Below are 16,053 nucleotides of genomic sequence, written 5' to 3' on the forward strand. Positions count from 1 at the left end.
AATTAATGGTTCAGTGTCAAACTCTTGGGAAACAACCAAATTAAACAAGAGAATCTCTGTTTGCTGTGGATGCTTGACAAAGAGATAATCGTTTTCTAACATATTATCCCTCAAACATTGTTTTTCTGTGTAGAATCAGTAATCAACTGACCAGAGCCAATGGTACAGAAAAACTACAATTCATTGCCCCTTACATCCAGGACACCCTGTCCCTATGAAACCCAACATGAACACGTTGCAATGTGACGTGTTTTTGTGAGCTTGTAGATCAGCTATTTGAGCTAGTTTTGAAATAGGGCTTAATTGGTTAATTAATTTATAATATATATTAATAACATATTGGTCTAGAGAACTTGTGTTAAGCGCAACGTTACCTACCCTTTCTCACAGACTCATAACAATTTGAGCAAGTGTTTTTGATTTAAAGGCACACAAAACCCTGTAAACAAAGGTAATGATGTTTTTATCCAACTGCAGTGTAACACGTCCCATCCATCAGATTTGGATGAGAAAAGAACAAATAACACAGAAGAGGTGCCTAAACTGGTTGCCTAAACTGACCAGATGCCTAAACTGGCTGCCTATTAGGAGCATGCTCATACTATAATCCAACGTGTCAAATTATTGCATCACACTTGCCAGTTAACAATTTAAAATAAATAGTACATAACAATTAGACTGGAATATCTGAATACATCGGGGTCTGGACTGCTAACTAACGAAACAGTTACTTTGCAGTTACTGCTATACAACTGAAGACACAGTGTGACACATTGCTTGTTCAAGTTCAGTTTCAGTTTCCTCCAACAGTTTTGACAAAAAATATAATAGGCCTACTTGTAAGACACACACTGTTTGTTACTGTTTACAATAACAGTGTTGCAATGAGGTCTGCTACTTCTGCCTTAGTTTGCCAGTTGATCACTAATAGTAGCCTGACACTCAGCCAGATTTTCCATTTGCAACAGATTTTTCATTTTTTTAGCAGTACCTCCGCTCCATTACGGAGCTATGTGTGTCCCTATGTATGTGTACGCGTCCCCGTATGCGTCCCAGCACGGAAAGCTGCACCACGATAACTCCGTAATTTCTTGACCGTTCCGGACGTGAGAAGGCTCACCGGAACCAGGCCGCCCCCTGTGCGCGTTCCTGGGGGTCTGGATGTTGCGGGGACCCCCCACACGGTAACTCTGTCATTTCTCGACCGTTTCGGACGTGGGGCGGCTCGCTGGAACCGGGCCGGCCCCCTGGGCGCTCACTTCACACAGGTGTGATTGTCTTTATTTTTTGGGTGTGACTGCTACCAATTATGGGGCTGGACGCAGACATCAGTAGCCATCCATTGATAAACCGATTTTTTTAAGGCTGTATTTTTGGGGAGATATGATGATTCTAGAAAAATTAGGCTAGGGTACAAAAATAATAGCAGATCTACAAGCTCACATCGCGTGAATGGGCTATTTTATTACACCATTGTACAATAACGTATATAAATAGAATCATTGCTAAGAAAATAATCTAAAGTTACAGGTTACAGCCCTAACCCTTAGGGGTTTAAAGACACTTTTAGTCCTACATAGTGGTAACCAATCACCTGATTACCACCGTATTGAAGTGCAACTCACATGTTTGAAGGGCATGCGGATGGGCAGGGGAATGAAGTCAGTGCAATGAGATCACTGCTCTCTGTCAGCCATTTAATGATGCCTCAATTGAGGCGGAAACTATCTTATTTTATCTGCTGATTGAAGATTGTACAAAGTGCTAACACATTTCCAAGAAATAAGAAAATATAAATGGATGGAAGGATACTGTGATTAAAGTCATCTGAGGACCTGAGAAGCAACAGAGAGAGAGAGAGAGAGAGAGAGAGAGAGAGAGAGAGAGAGAGAGAGAGAGAGAGAGAGAGAGAGAGAGAGAGAGAGAGAGAGAGAGAGAGAGAGAGAGAGAGATAACAAAGTGAGTGCAGCAGATTTGAAAGTCCATCAGCACCCGCATCTCTTCATCTCTTTTACTAACTGGGACGTGATCAGAGGTTACGTCAACTTTGAAACAAGGAGCTGCCATCTGCTATGTGTATCATACACTAGGAAGCTTGAAGGACCAGCTCTTCAAAAGAGGCCTCATTAAGGTTAGATTAGTTTTTCTGTGCATGGCTGGAATTCAAATCTACTTTCGGAAACACAATGATTGAGCCCCCTTCTCGTCCAGAGCCTGTAAAGAAAACAGTGAAAACTGCAGCTTATTTTGCCGCTTAATTTACAAATAGGCATTTCACTGAACTAACATATGATGTCCATCACCTCACACATAGTCTTGCAGTTTAATTTGCAATTTAATGTGTTTCACTTTCAGTTTTTTTGTGATATTGTGTGTGAGCACAAGCCCTTTGTTGTAATACTGTATGATGATGTGACATCACACACCCATGCACAAACACACGCACAGTCACGCATGTGCGCACACACTCAGTGTGTTTATTCCAGAGTGTGTGGAGATGTAGAGTCACAAGACAGTCTCCAAATGCTTTGCTCATCGATCTCTGACTGTCAGCCAACACAAGACTAGTAGAGAGGAAAGTCCCTGGAATTTCTTCATCCAAACACATGAATCATTCATTTTAAATGACTTTAAAATTACCGGTATGCATTTTTATGCAGAATCATTTGCGATGGGCCTGGTCCACGCACCTAGGCTGGTAATCCAACCTGACAGCGTGTCGCAGGTTCGAGTCCCGAGCCCAACGACCTTTGCTGCGTGTCTTCCCCCCATCTCTCTCCCCCGTTCCTGTCAAACTACTGTGAATCTATCAATAAATATCTAAAAATAAATAAATAAATAAAATAATTTGCGATGTGTACAGTAATAGAATAATCTTACATTTCTAGATTGCCAAACAACTACTAATGATGAAAACTTATAAGGGCAACTGCGTTAAAACTGAGACAAAAACACATTACTGTAACCAAATGCTTTTGCCCTTCAGCCAAGAGTCCAAAATGAAAATGACATTCAGATGGAGCCAAACAAGCGATGGCAAGGAAGGCCTGAGTTTGGTTAACTTTTCTTATAGTAAATGGAATAAGTGTAGGCTACATACGGGAAGTTTTGAATATTAAAAACAACTTGTTGTTATACCCAACATACGTGCATGCATGTCCTTGCTTGCACTATTTTGGTCCCACTGACAACAGAGGCTCTTTTTGTGTGAATTAATACATTCATTTTCTGTTTATAGTCCTCTGTCAACTTTTGTATGTATATTTTGTCCTTCTTCTTGCAGTATATTACCATATCTTGATAAAATTTCATTAAAATGTTGACCACAAATAATAAAAAGAATTGCAGTTTCTGTATACATTTTAAACTAGCTAAAATACTGGAAACCCTGATTTGGAGTTGTAAAATCAGGCCATGCCATTGCCACCTTGTAGCAATCATAACTCTGACCTTCAGTTCCACAACTTCGCATATTCACTCGCACTGGTGTAAAGTAACTAAGTACATGTACTCAAGGGAATAGTCATCCAAAAAATGACTTATTACCAATTATTGATAGAAAATAAGATATTTTTGGGTGAACTACTGAATAAGTACAATTCAGAAGAAAACAACTTTTGTCAACTACAATTATATGAAAACTTTAGTTACTTTGTAGATTTTGATTAGAAAATAGCAGATCTACAAGCTTGTAGATTGTCTGTTTTCAAAATATTTTGGGATATTTTGGGATATTCTGCACAATGAGTACTTTTAGTACTTTAAGTATATTTTATACCGTTGTACTTTCACTTATACATTTTGAATACTTCTACTTGTAACAGAGTATAGCGCTTATCTACATTGCAGTCGCGAGTACTTCTTCCATGCTCACTTGTTATCTCCAGACTCTGGTCTGCACCTCTCCAGGGAAGCACCTCACTGTGAAGCTGAGGGGGTCAGGGATGATAGGTTTTGATCAGGGGCTTCAGAAGCCAGCTGGGGGCCTGTGGGCATCTGTCTGGGGATTGACGAGGCACAGGGAAATAAGAGGTGAAGCCCTGATTATTGTGAGTCATGAGCCTTCCCAGTACCATCACTTCAAACAATCGGACAAGCACTTGATTTGAGTCTTGGTGTACAAATGTAGACCCACCCTCAGAGTTACAAATTCTCATATGAAGGAAAAACTGAGTCTCCTCTTTATGCTATAGGCCTATAGTGTTCACAATTAAGTCTTCTTTATCAAAGAATCCACTCTATATTTTCAAATTGTAATATGATTAAGATCATTTAAAGGTTTAATAATATTGTAAATTAAAATAACCTTTTAACCCAATCTCTCCCAAATTGTGCTGTCCAGGACACAGGCTCATTTTTATAAGCTTGGGTAGTTGAGTCCATTGGTGGAAAGTAAGTACATTTACTTAAAGGACAACTTTAGTTTTTTTCAACCAAGGTTCATGTTTTAGGTTGTTATTAGAGAAACTAAAAGATGAGTGTTCTTTTTTTTTCATTTGCTGCTTTCTTTCGTTTTAGGGATTTTAGCTGTTTTTGACAGGGGGGCGGGGGCATTCGAGCATGGGGCTAAATATGTATTTTTTTACAACATTTTATAGCGATTTCTTTTTTAATTATTTACTATAGTCCTAATAAACCCCTGGAAATTTAATCTGGCCACAAAACATCATGAGATCTACTGAATGTGTCAAACTGACATTGAGCCTATGACACACAGTGTGGCTTCCCCCCAGTAGGCTACCTTCACATTCAGTAGATCCTGTGATTTATTTGTGGCCAGATGTAATTTCCTGGGGTTTAGTAGGGCTATAGTAAATAATAAAATAATAAATCTCCATAATATTTTGTAAATAAATACATATTTAGCACCATGCTCGAATGCCCCCGCCCCCCTGTACAAAACAGCTAAAATCCCTAAAACGAAAGAAAGCAGCAAATGGAAAATATATAACACTCATCTTTTACTTTCTCTAATAACAACCTACAACATGAACCTTGGTTGAAAAAAACTAAAGTTGTCCTTTAAGTACTGTACTTAAGTAATTTTTTTAGGTATTTGTACGAAATCGAAATATTGTACTTTTACTCCATTACATTTATTTGAAAGCTTTACTTACTAGTTACTTTGTATATTTGGGTTATTATCACAAAACAATGAAACATACAATGACCACTTCAGCCCTAGGCCTATATACATTCATTTCAGGCATTTGAAAATAGCCGATCTATACATGTGAGTACTTTTTCTACCATTGGTTGAGTCATATACCTACTGCTATGAGCGAGAGACGAGAGTGCTGTCCCAGTGTTGGCAACATGATGAAAGTGTGTACAGTAGGGCGTAGGCTACAGTAAGTAAAGCAAAGTTACCATATGATATGTTTACCATGGGGGGTAACTGGACTAAGCTCAAGAACTGTAGCATACTACAGTACAGTATGTATATAGTAGTGGTAGGCCTACATAACACTCTGCAACTCTTGCAAGCTGTGGAGTCTTTGCTTTGACAAACCATTGACTGGACTGTATACATTTAAGAGCTGGCTTCAGACAGTTCACCTTTTGATTAATTGAGGAAGTGTACTTTACCTCCCAAATCAAATCGGGCATGAGGAGGCTGACATAACCAACCGAATGAGAAATAATTGAGAATGAATGTTCCTATCTATAAGCAAATGAATTACAGTTGTTATTTACATTTCTGGGGTGGTTCCACGGTAAGTTGAGACGCCAGCCGTGACAGTTCCTATAAGCAACACGGGGTGGCGACACATGGCGTCCTAATCAGAGCCAGGTGGCTCAGTCACGGCGGAGAGGAGAGTCGCTCACACTCAGCACAGTATTTTGGAAGCGTGGTGCTGCGCTCACATAGGGGGAGAGAAGGGGGAACGTCAAAGTATCCGTGGATCCAGTGAGTGTGTGTGTGAGAGAGAAACAAGCAGAGACGGAGAGTGAAAGGACTCCGCCGCGGACTTGTTGCTTCTGCAAGTTTATTGTGACTTTCTTGAGCCATTTGAAGCGGCAAAACAGAAAAGACGGACCCGGCGAAGTCGTCACAGATCTTGCACTTGATTTTATTTTTGTCACGGAATTGCATTTGCAGACGTGCTTAACGGTGGTAGTGGATGTAAAAAAGGACTAGCGTTAAAAAGCACTGAGCAGGAGGAATGTATCCAACTTGGGCAACAGTCACACGCCGTCTGAGAAGATGTCAGAGCAGCGTCATCTGGACCGTCGTGCTGCTCCAGATTGTGCTGGACATGAACGCAACTGGTAAGAATTCATAACTATCCTTGCTTTTCTTTCTTTTATTTTCCTGTTGTGGGTCTTTTCCGATATTTGTTTACCGGTATGTATTGTTGTACCCCCTCTTCGTTTCATTTTCGCACGCATGATGATCAATCAATGAATCATCCCATAATGTAACGTGTGATAAATATCCCAAAAGTCCACAATTCTGTGTCTTTCATAATAAACTGCCCCGGCCCCCAACATGCCCCCCACCCTCTGCCGCCGACACATGCAAATTATCTTTATTTTTAAGCTCTCTTGCCATTGTCCCGTGAAGGCTCTTCACTGTGAGGGGTTGGAGAGAATCCATTCACACTGACTTGACTCCATTGAGAGACAATAGTGGCCTTAACTAGTAGAGTCAGATAACTAGCCCTCCCTCGGCTGGATGGCAATTGTATTGACCCACTTAACAATTCAGTTCAATTTAAAGATAACCAATGCATGCATATAGGCTTAGCTTAACACGCTTTAATGCGTAAGCCAAGAGACGCACTGTTGGGTTTGCACATTTAGTTTAATGCAACTTCCGTCACTGAGTTTAATTGATTCATAGGCCAACGTTTCCTTACTGATGTTATAAACTAGTGGTGACTCATGGATATATTTTTAAAGGCACTTCACAGTAACGCAATGGGTTATAATGACAAATTATAGTAAATAAATACAGTAGCATAGGACATTACATTAGGGAAAGTTGCTCACTTATTGCCTCAGTATGTTTGCATGAGCAAGTGTGCATTGTGGTCAGAAGTTGTTGCAGCTTTTTTATTTTATATTTTTGTCTAGGCCTACACGATGTAGTTGTGCTTCATCCTTCCACTTGGGCGGCAGGCTAATGTCATGTCTTTTAAGTTTAACAGGAAGAAAAGAGGACACACGTCACCCATTAGTGTATAAATTGCCCACCAAGCCTTTAATATAGGCTTATACGTCTTTTTTTTCTTTCTTTTTTCTGAAATAAATCTTTGCTCTCTTTCCGGAGGGGGTGGGCAAGGATTCCCTCTATTCCGAGATGGATAGTGATGGATTATCTTCTGGAGGATTTGTCAGGGTCTGTTTGGATTATCATGGTCCTCCCTAAATGCTTTGGCTGTTATTTACAGTGAAGGTGTATACTGTACAGACTGAATTTAATACAAGCTGAGCCTTACTGGCATGGCCCCACTTTCTTCATATTCTCTCTCTCTCTCTCTCTCTCTCTCTCTCTCTCTCTCCTGTCTCACTTTCACTCTCCTGTCTCACTCTCACTGCCTTTTACTTTTCCTCTCTGGGCCAAGAAGAATGTTAATCCATGATACTTTGACTGGATGAGTTATAAATTCTTCAGATAGGGGTTTTATGATGGAACATCCAGGGGGAGATGCCAACTCCTTGTAACTATTATGGATTTACTGATGTGTGGAAACGACTGTGCATCCTCCCCTCATATTGAAATTGTCTTTGTTTAAAGGGATTTACTGGGTATACGTCACTGACAATTTTAGAAAGTTTACTCTGTGTAGCCTAAACAAAAATCATTCCATCTTCTTATGCTTGAAAGTAAAGTCCCGTCTTCGTGTCTCTACGGCTACGCAATCTGGAGCTGATCAAATTGTGTCATTAAAATAATCTGAGGCCTTGTGACAAACATTTCACTGTATACTTGTATGAGCATGTGATAAGTAAAACCTCTTGAATCTTGTGACTACTGTACAGTCCACACAGTTTAATTATCTAGTGAATGGAGCAGCACAGCATATGCCCTGATATGATATATGATCTCTTACCGGTAATTCCTTGTAGCTGATATGGGAGTGGATATTTATGATCAAGAACAGCCTGGCAACTGTGCAGATTTTGATTGGTGCGTATGGGGCCAATGAGTAGGAATGTACAGTAAAGTACAGTAGACCCACTCCCAAGTCTGGAAAACAGTTCTGGCAGCGACATGGTCCTTTGAAGAAACATGTGTATAGAAACCTTGATGTATTAGAAAGTCATGTCCCTGGTGTCATCCTTTTCTTTACTGTAATTGGCCACATTGTTGACCTGTTTGTTGAAAATTGTTTGGTGTTTTCGTCAACTCAACTTGTGTTTTCGTCAACTTGTACTCAAGTAAAAAACAACCAATGTGTTATCGAATATACTTAGTTGTCAGATAATTAGTTTCTAAAACCTTTTTTTATATGGGGTTTCACTAGGACACCAGCTATGCAATTCTGTTTTTGAGAGACTTTTCCCTTTTTAATAACAGTCAGGAAGGCTATAAATCATGCTGTGTGGAGCTGCCTCAGTGCAGATTTCATCAAGACACACTGTTGACACTAAAGGCACTTTACCTCTGGAGGGGGATGAGGGGGAGACTCCTCTGCAGTCTGCACTCTAGGATGGGTCTGTAAGAGGTTGTCCTTCTTTGTGCTTTAAAACTGTCTTTCTAACACAGTCGGATATTGATTGCTCCCGATGTGGAGGACGACAAAGTCTGTCATGTCTCCTAGTCATGGTATCATAAATTTGGTTACAAATAGATTTAGGGTGAGAGAAATATAAATCTGCTGCTACTTCTCCTCATTAAGTGTGGGCCACAGGCCATGGTAGTTTTTCATCATTCTGGGAAAGGCAATGGGAACTGTTCAGGTCTGGCCTGTGTGGTATAACTATTAAATACATGGATCTGCTCTGTTTCAAACTTAACTCCAACTATGTGCAGTGCGTGCTATGCTAACTCAACATTGGTGTGCAACTGTGCATCCCTAAAAGTTTTTTGGCAGACACTGAAGAATGTAGCAGGAAGGAACTGTATGTGTGAAACAGATGGATGTTTTTATTTTGTTTAATCTTTTTTGGGATGAGTGTGGGGGATTTTCGTTGTGTTTTATGACAGGTTGATTCAATTCTGAACGTGTGAAAATGTCAAGAAAGCCATGCACCCTCATTTAATCAACACATAAAGCCATAAATCATGGTTTCTGAACTCTGTTTTATGTCACAGATTTAAAACATTGGTGTAAACCATGTCATGCATGGGCAATTACGTACTTCCCATTTGTTATTGAGCACAAGACTTGCCAAGCTTCAGTTTGGTTCATTGTTGCCAGAGGGCAAACTAATTTGAAGATGTTGCATGCATGCTAATTGTTAATTGATTTATAGCCAGTTAGTTAGTGGGCTATGTTGTTTCTCCTCCCATTTTAATAATGCAATACAAGTTAATATCTAACATAATTTCCCCAAAGCATAGCAGTCTCATCTAGTTGGGAACGCAAGGTGTGGAGAGTATTAGTAACTCAAGATTGATGTTTGATGCTTGTAAATGGCCCAGTTGTTTTAATTTTCATTGACTTGAGGGATGGGAATGTACTGATATAATATGGCCAGTGTTGAGAGAATAATTTTCAAACATTACCCAACAGTTTAGTGTTTTGTTCTTCGTGGATGTACAGTATTATGTCGGTGTACTGTGAACCTCTGTGCTTTTTATAGGTGGTGAAAGGTTGAAAGTTGCGCTCTTTGCAGGAGTGTTCTCTTTAGTTTATACTGCTTGCCCAGTGCCACTGCCTATATGGAGATTGGATAATGCTTGTTGTTGTGGTCAGGGTTCCCTGGAGAGGCAGTGATTCATTGTAGGCTAAATATACTTCACTCAGATCCTCGTTTGAGATGTTTGATAAAGTCTCTACTTCTACAAACTGAAGCCAAGCATGGAAACCCTTTTCCTGCAATTTACTTTCTGAACAAGAGGTCAAGTCATGGCAGAAGAAAATCTCTATGGGATTGAGAAACTATTTTTTCAGTAAGAATTTATTTTGTAACGGTGTGACAATGATGACAGTGTGACACTTTAATGACTCTAATAGAGTAAGCCACATGATATGTATCACAGGCCTTTCATGGTTTAAAATACTGTAGGAAATGGCTGTGTAAAAAAGATCCTAATTTAATTTCATTGTGACCACTTTTCATTGCAGTTTCATCCAATTACCACATTTGTCGGTCCTCCCTTACCAACGTTCTCCCTGACTTGATGCAAGGAGAGGCCATGCTACATTTCATTTAACAGAGGGCGGGATGAAGCATTGCCTTTTAAATTCCCCTGTATGTGTCACTGTAAATCTTTTTGAAACCCTGTTTGCATTGCATTAAGAGCTTCAGACACCCCCATCACAGGCAGACGGGCAGATCTCTCTCCATCCACAATTGCCTCTTTGTGCATGTGGAGCTCCTGCCCAGCTAATAAATACCACAACCTTTATGGGCTTCTCAGCCAAAAAGATTAATATTGATATATATATATTAAAGTGTGCACAACTTATCAGTCAATGGAGAGGGATTTTGTCCCCCACCTAGATGCGCCAAGAGTCAGATTTCAGTCTAAAAGAAGAAGTCTTTTATGCATTCATAATTTTTCCTAGTTCCCACCACATGTTCATACTTCTCGGAACATTTTCCCAATGAAGTACTAAACTATCATCACATAGCCAGAGCTGGAGACTGAGGGTAGCGGCGGTGAAATCATTTACTAGGGACTTCTCAAATGATTAATGATGCATGGGGCATCTACATCCTTTAGCTGGGCATTCCCTGTTCTGCTGTATTTTTGAGGCAAAACTTGTGAATGTCGATAGAAAAGAAAACTGAAGGGCCAAGCTATAAAATGGATTCCCCAGTGCACTGCATGCCTTACGCAAAGGTGTCATTTTTAGGGTTTTAACTTTTAACGTAGGATACTAGGATATTCAGCAGAGGTAGATTACCTGCTGTTTAGACTGAAGAAGCTATAGGTCTGAAGTTTACCTGTTATACTAGTTCCTTTGAGGCACAACATTGTTCTCTTTGCACTCTACTTATGTCATTATTTTCCTTGTTTGTTGACTAGGGTTTATGCTTACTCTGCTTACTCTGATCTTGCACTTGTAAGTGAGTTGCTCTGTCGGCCAAATGCCTAAACTGTAATTGCAATTCCAAGAAATATGGAAGTACGTTGTGGTCTTGTGTTACAGATTGTAATCACATTGACGGTGTTTGTGGATTCCTCTTCCCAACTCGGTATGTTTGGGACAGTGTACAGTTATCTGTCAAACAGTACTACTTATTGTCTGTCGCTGCCCTTGCCACCACCACCAGCATGACGTCAAAGCCCTGGGAAACCCAAGCTCCTCTCATCTGGCTGGCACACTAGGCACAGGCATTTTGTCTCCCTTTCTCTGTTGCCGTTAGTTTGTCACTTCTTCATACTCCATCAACTCCTGTTCTGCTTACGGTCAAACTACAACAGATTTAGTGTCCAACAATGGTATAAATGCTCCCACCCCCAATACGATTGATTGCAGATTTATCAATTTTTAAAACAATTTTTGATAACTTTTTGTAATTGAATTCTATCTCTTGTGTAAATTGAGTTACCCTGTCCTGGTGCTGACTTTATGTTTTTAAATTATAAAATAAAATGTCTTGTGATTATATTTGTCTGCCTCTGTTCTGCACTCTCTCACTGAAACTCACCCCCCCCCCCCCAACTCTGTGCCTGCCTATCCTGTCAAAGTTAATTAACCACTGAAGTTCCACGGAGATATTTGTATAAACTTATCACTCGACAGCTATAAAATAGCAAATCATCATATTTTGTTTTCCATATCCTGCTTCTTCAAAACTCACACACACTTGGCAGGTCTCTTTCAAATCCTTCATTTTCTCTGACCCCTTTCACTCTCGTTTTCCCTCAAATTTTAAATAATGTAAGTAGTACTTTCTTCTTACAGTTCTACCCAATGTATGGAGAGTGCCTGACATACTGGCTTTCCACTGCTTAAACAATTGTTAAAACAGTTGTTTGAATTGCAGGAAATAAAATTTTATGAGGCATTCAATGATTGTGTGTGTGTGTGCTCGCACGCTTCTGACATATGCCACATTAAGGAACAAATGTTTGTATATGTGTTACTGAACTTAAGTTAGGATCGGACTGATTAGTGGTTTACATACTGTAAGTTTAGAACTTTCCATTTGTTTAATACAGATGGAAGAATATTTGGCTCTTGCTTGAAAATTACATCAGTTGTCATATTGTCTTAATCCCCTAGTAGTCTGAATTCTTAAGTCTTTTGAAGATTAGTACTACTAGGTTTACGTCCAGACAGTCTGTCATCTTGACCATATTGACATGTCAGCAGGCCATTTTGCTGTTGCTCTCCTCGGAAGTTGAACGGCACAGTTCCTGCCCTCAACTGCAGAGGCTAGGGGTTTGAATGCTCTGGTGTTTTTGACTTGGCCACACAAACCCAATTGGCCATGTCCGCAGGAGAGAGGCTGAGCCGGGAGGGTGAACTTTGTTGCTGCACTAGCACTAGAGGTTGGTATATGAGGAAAAGGGTGTTCGTCATAGAGTTATAAAGGATAGAGTGCGGACCGGGAGCGACAACCCCGCCCCCGCTATTCATTTCAATGGAAGTTGCTCAGTGGAAGTTCAGTGGCGTTTTGAAGCACTACTCTAGAATGCTCTACTTCTTCACCAACTGTTGGTGGTTAAATGTGAAAGTGCTGCACTCAATGTTAAACCGCAGCTCAGCTGCACATGGTTTAATCGTGCTAAATTCACGGGCCGCCTGCAGTTCCAGCTTTGACCAATAAGTCTCGGTGGCTTCAACGTTGGCCTGCCGCTCTGGGGCTTGCTGTGCAGGAGCTGCGTCATACCAAAGCCTACACGGGTTGTGCAAGGACGCGCTGTGATTTGCCAGGCGCTGTGATTGACAGCCTAAACCTAACCCTAACCTTAACCTCAGTAAAACTATACCTAAACCTAACCCTAACCTCAGTAAACTTAACTTGCTCGGGGGCAAGGTTATAAGCACAACCCGCGCTGTGATTGGCCAGGCGCTGTGATTGACAGCCTAAACCTAACCCTAACCTTAACCTCAGTAAAACTATACCTAAACCTAACCCTAACCTCAGTAAACTTAACTTGCTCGGGGGCAAGGTTATAAGCACAACCCGGATTTAGTATGTCGCGCAGGAGCTCCTCACTGACGGGTGAAAAGAAGCGATTCTGTATCGGAGGAGACAGACAGTGATTTCAGTACCATCCCTAGGACGAACCAGTCAGAAGACTAACCAGTAGAGGTTGGCAGTGATAAAATTACACAACATACACAAGTGTGTGGGCATATCGGAAATGGCACAATAACTACATCAGAAATCTGGGGTGGGTGATGGCTGATTTAAGCAGTCACACCTGGCCTGAGTCCAAAGTAATTAGACTCTGAGCTGGGTATGACTGCAGTCACTGCACACCTAAAACACACACACACACACACACACACACACACACACACACACACACACACACACACACACACACACACACACACACACACACACACACACACACACACACACACACACACACACACACACACACACACACACACACAAGAGAGCCTCTGTCATGACAGCAGTTCCATTTGCTCTGGCTTGTATCTTGCCACTCTTTACAATAACTGTGTAAACCATATATACCTGAGTGTTGTAGGAACCCAAGCCACAGATATTGCTTGTGGCAACAACTTGCTACAAGCAAAAAAAATCCTCAACATAGGTACGTAACGTACATTGTTAGCATTCAAAATGCCTAATATACGCAGCACAGATTTACACTGAAACAAGACTGGTATGTCTTTTAATAAGTTAAAACCTTAGTGACAAGCATGCAGGCCTACATTATTTTACCTTTTACTCTGGATGCAGCTTCTGCAGGAGGTTCACATTGAATTTCTGTGGTGATCCATTCAGTCTCTCATGTCTAATCTGTTTCTTTATATAAACGAGTAGAAAATGTCGCCTGTGAGGGAATTGCAGTTTTACTTTTCAAGTCAAATTGACTGAATTGACCCTAACCCCCACTATTTCTATGGAATCAAGGCCCATTGTTCTCATGCAGAGAGAGAGACTGAAGCATCCATTCTTTGAGTTGCTCTCCTGCCACGAGCCAGACTCTGCCTGTTTGTTTAACCATGGGCTTTCTCAGATCGTTCCCACAGCCGACCCTCCATTAACCAGTGGCTAGTGTTTGCGTAGCCACTTCATTCAGACACAAAAGATTGAAAAGTGGGCTGCCTTGCGTTGGTGGCTCAGTCGTCACTTCTCTGGCACGCTGGAGTAGTTAACGGGATTGCATAGTTTCTTATCAGTGTCAGTGTCAGTGTGTTTTCTTGTCCTTCCTACTTAACGCCTTACAGAGAGAGAACCATGTTAGTTTCACCATCTTAAGTGGACATACTATAATGCAAGGAGGCCATTTAGAATAATAATTTGTTGATGAGTTGACATGAGTCTGGTTTAACAAATGATACTATGTTGTCACTTGACTGTGACAGTGTTGGCATATGTGACTGTTGTCAGTGTGATTGTTGCCAAGTGACAACAATACGCTTGTCACTTAGTTCTGAACAATGAAATTATCATTATACAGTAAACCAGCCCTATATGTGCATCCTCCTATATATATGCACTTACCTTACCCTCTTGTTTTTCTCATTCTTATTACTACATACTTAACATTAAGCCTAATTCATGCGTTGACATTTTTATATATATATTTTTCAGTATAGCTTTTACTTTGCAGAGAAGAAAAATAACGCTATAATCACTAATGAATGAACACGAAAAGAACACTAACTAGCTGAAAATCACTTTAATAAAAAAATCCTATTTTAATTCTGTGCTGACCAGAAGAATACAGAGCTGAAGTTGGTCTCTGGAGTTAATTCTGACTGATTGTTAGCCAAGCCATGCAGACTGCAAAGTACAAACCACTACCGATGAGCCATCTTCCCATCTTCCCAGCTATGTCCCATCAGGGAAACCACTGCCCTTACTTTGCTTTAAACTATGTAAGAAAACAAAAATGTAGAAAGTGTCTTTGGAATACAATGACTATTTTAACTACCTGGTCAGTGCGCACGCTTATCCGACACGCCAAAGGACCGACGTGTGGAAATCACCCGACGCTCCCGACAATGTGTTGGTCCGACATGCTAGGGTTTGGGATTGGTTGTCGGTCTAATGACAGTCGGACTGATATTATGTCGGAACTAAAGCCTGTATCCGGTCAGTCAGTCTCTTATTTTTTAGTTGTTCTAATGCTCCAAGTTCTGTCCACTGGCCAGGTTTTGAGCTTGGAGAGCCATGACCATGGATTATAATGCCTTCAACACAGACAATAACTGGCAAACACTTAAATGCATTTATTCACAACCTCTCTGTTTTGGAAGACATTTTTCATCCCTCAGATTCCACAGAACACCTTAAACAGCCTCCAAACCCTCTGATGGTCTCGCCATACCGGATTTACCGCAAGCTACAGTATTTGAAGAAAGTTAACTGCCTTCCACTTTGTAGCCCGATTGAACAGTTCAGATGAAGGTTAGGTTTTAACAAGCTAGTGAGAGAGTGGAATAAAGGACGACAAAAAGAGAAAATAGACAGCGAGACGGATGGACGTAGAGAGTGAGAGAGACAGAAATGGAGACAGAGGTATATATTACTACTGAGTGTCCCGATGCGTTAACCAGAGGCCAGCGACGTCTTTGAGGGAGTCCTGTGGTGTTCGTTTGATGTCTGACCGACTGTGGGTTTGGTGACAGAATGTGCCGGCGTCGTAATGGAAGGGTATAGAATAGTCATGGGATAGGATTCTGTATTTGTGCTACTGTAAGTTTAACTGCTCTCATAGAAATACTACTCTTCCTTCTATATCTGACTCTCATCTCTTTTTCTCTGCCCCTT

The 16,053-nt window shown here is 40.8% G+C and overlaps 1 protein-coding gene across 1 annotated transcript in view; it reads left to right on the forward strand.

Annotated features, from left to right (window-relative positions):
• The first annotated feature begins 5,877 nt into the window (after positions 1-5,877).
• Positions 5,878-16,053, forward strand: part of ror1 (receptor tyrosine kinase-like orphan receptor 1) — a 143,007-nt gene continuing 132,831 nt past the window's right edge. Inside the window, exon 1 of the mRNA XM_083766950.1 lies at positions 5,878-6,273. Within this exon, the coding sequence (XP_083623076.1) occupies positions 6,168-6,273 (106 nt within the window). The 5' untranslated portion in view covers positions 5,878-6,167. The remainder of the gene's footprint in view (positions 6,274-16,053) is intronic.

The sequence above is a fragment of the Protomyctophum parallelum genome, assembly GCF_964188405.1.
Source record: "Protomyctophum parallelum genome assembly, chromosome: 6".
Classification (NCBI taxonomy): Eukaryota; Metazoa; Chordata; class Actinopteri; order Myctophiformes; family Myctophidae; genus Protomyctophum; species Protomyctophum parallelum.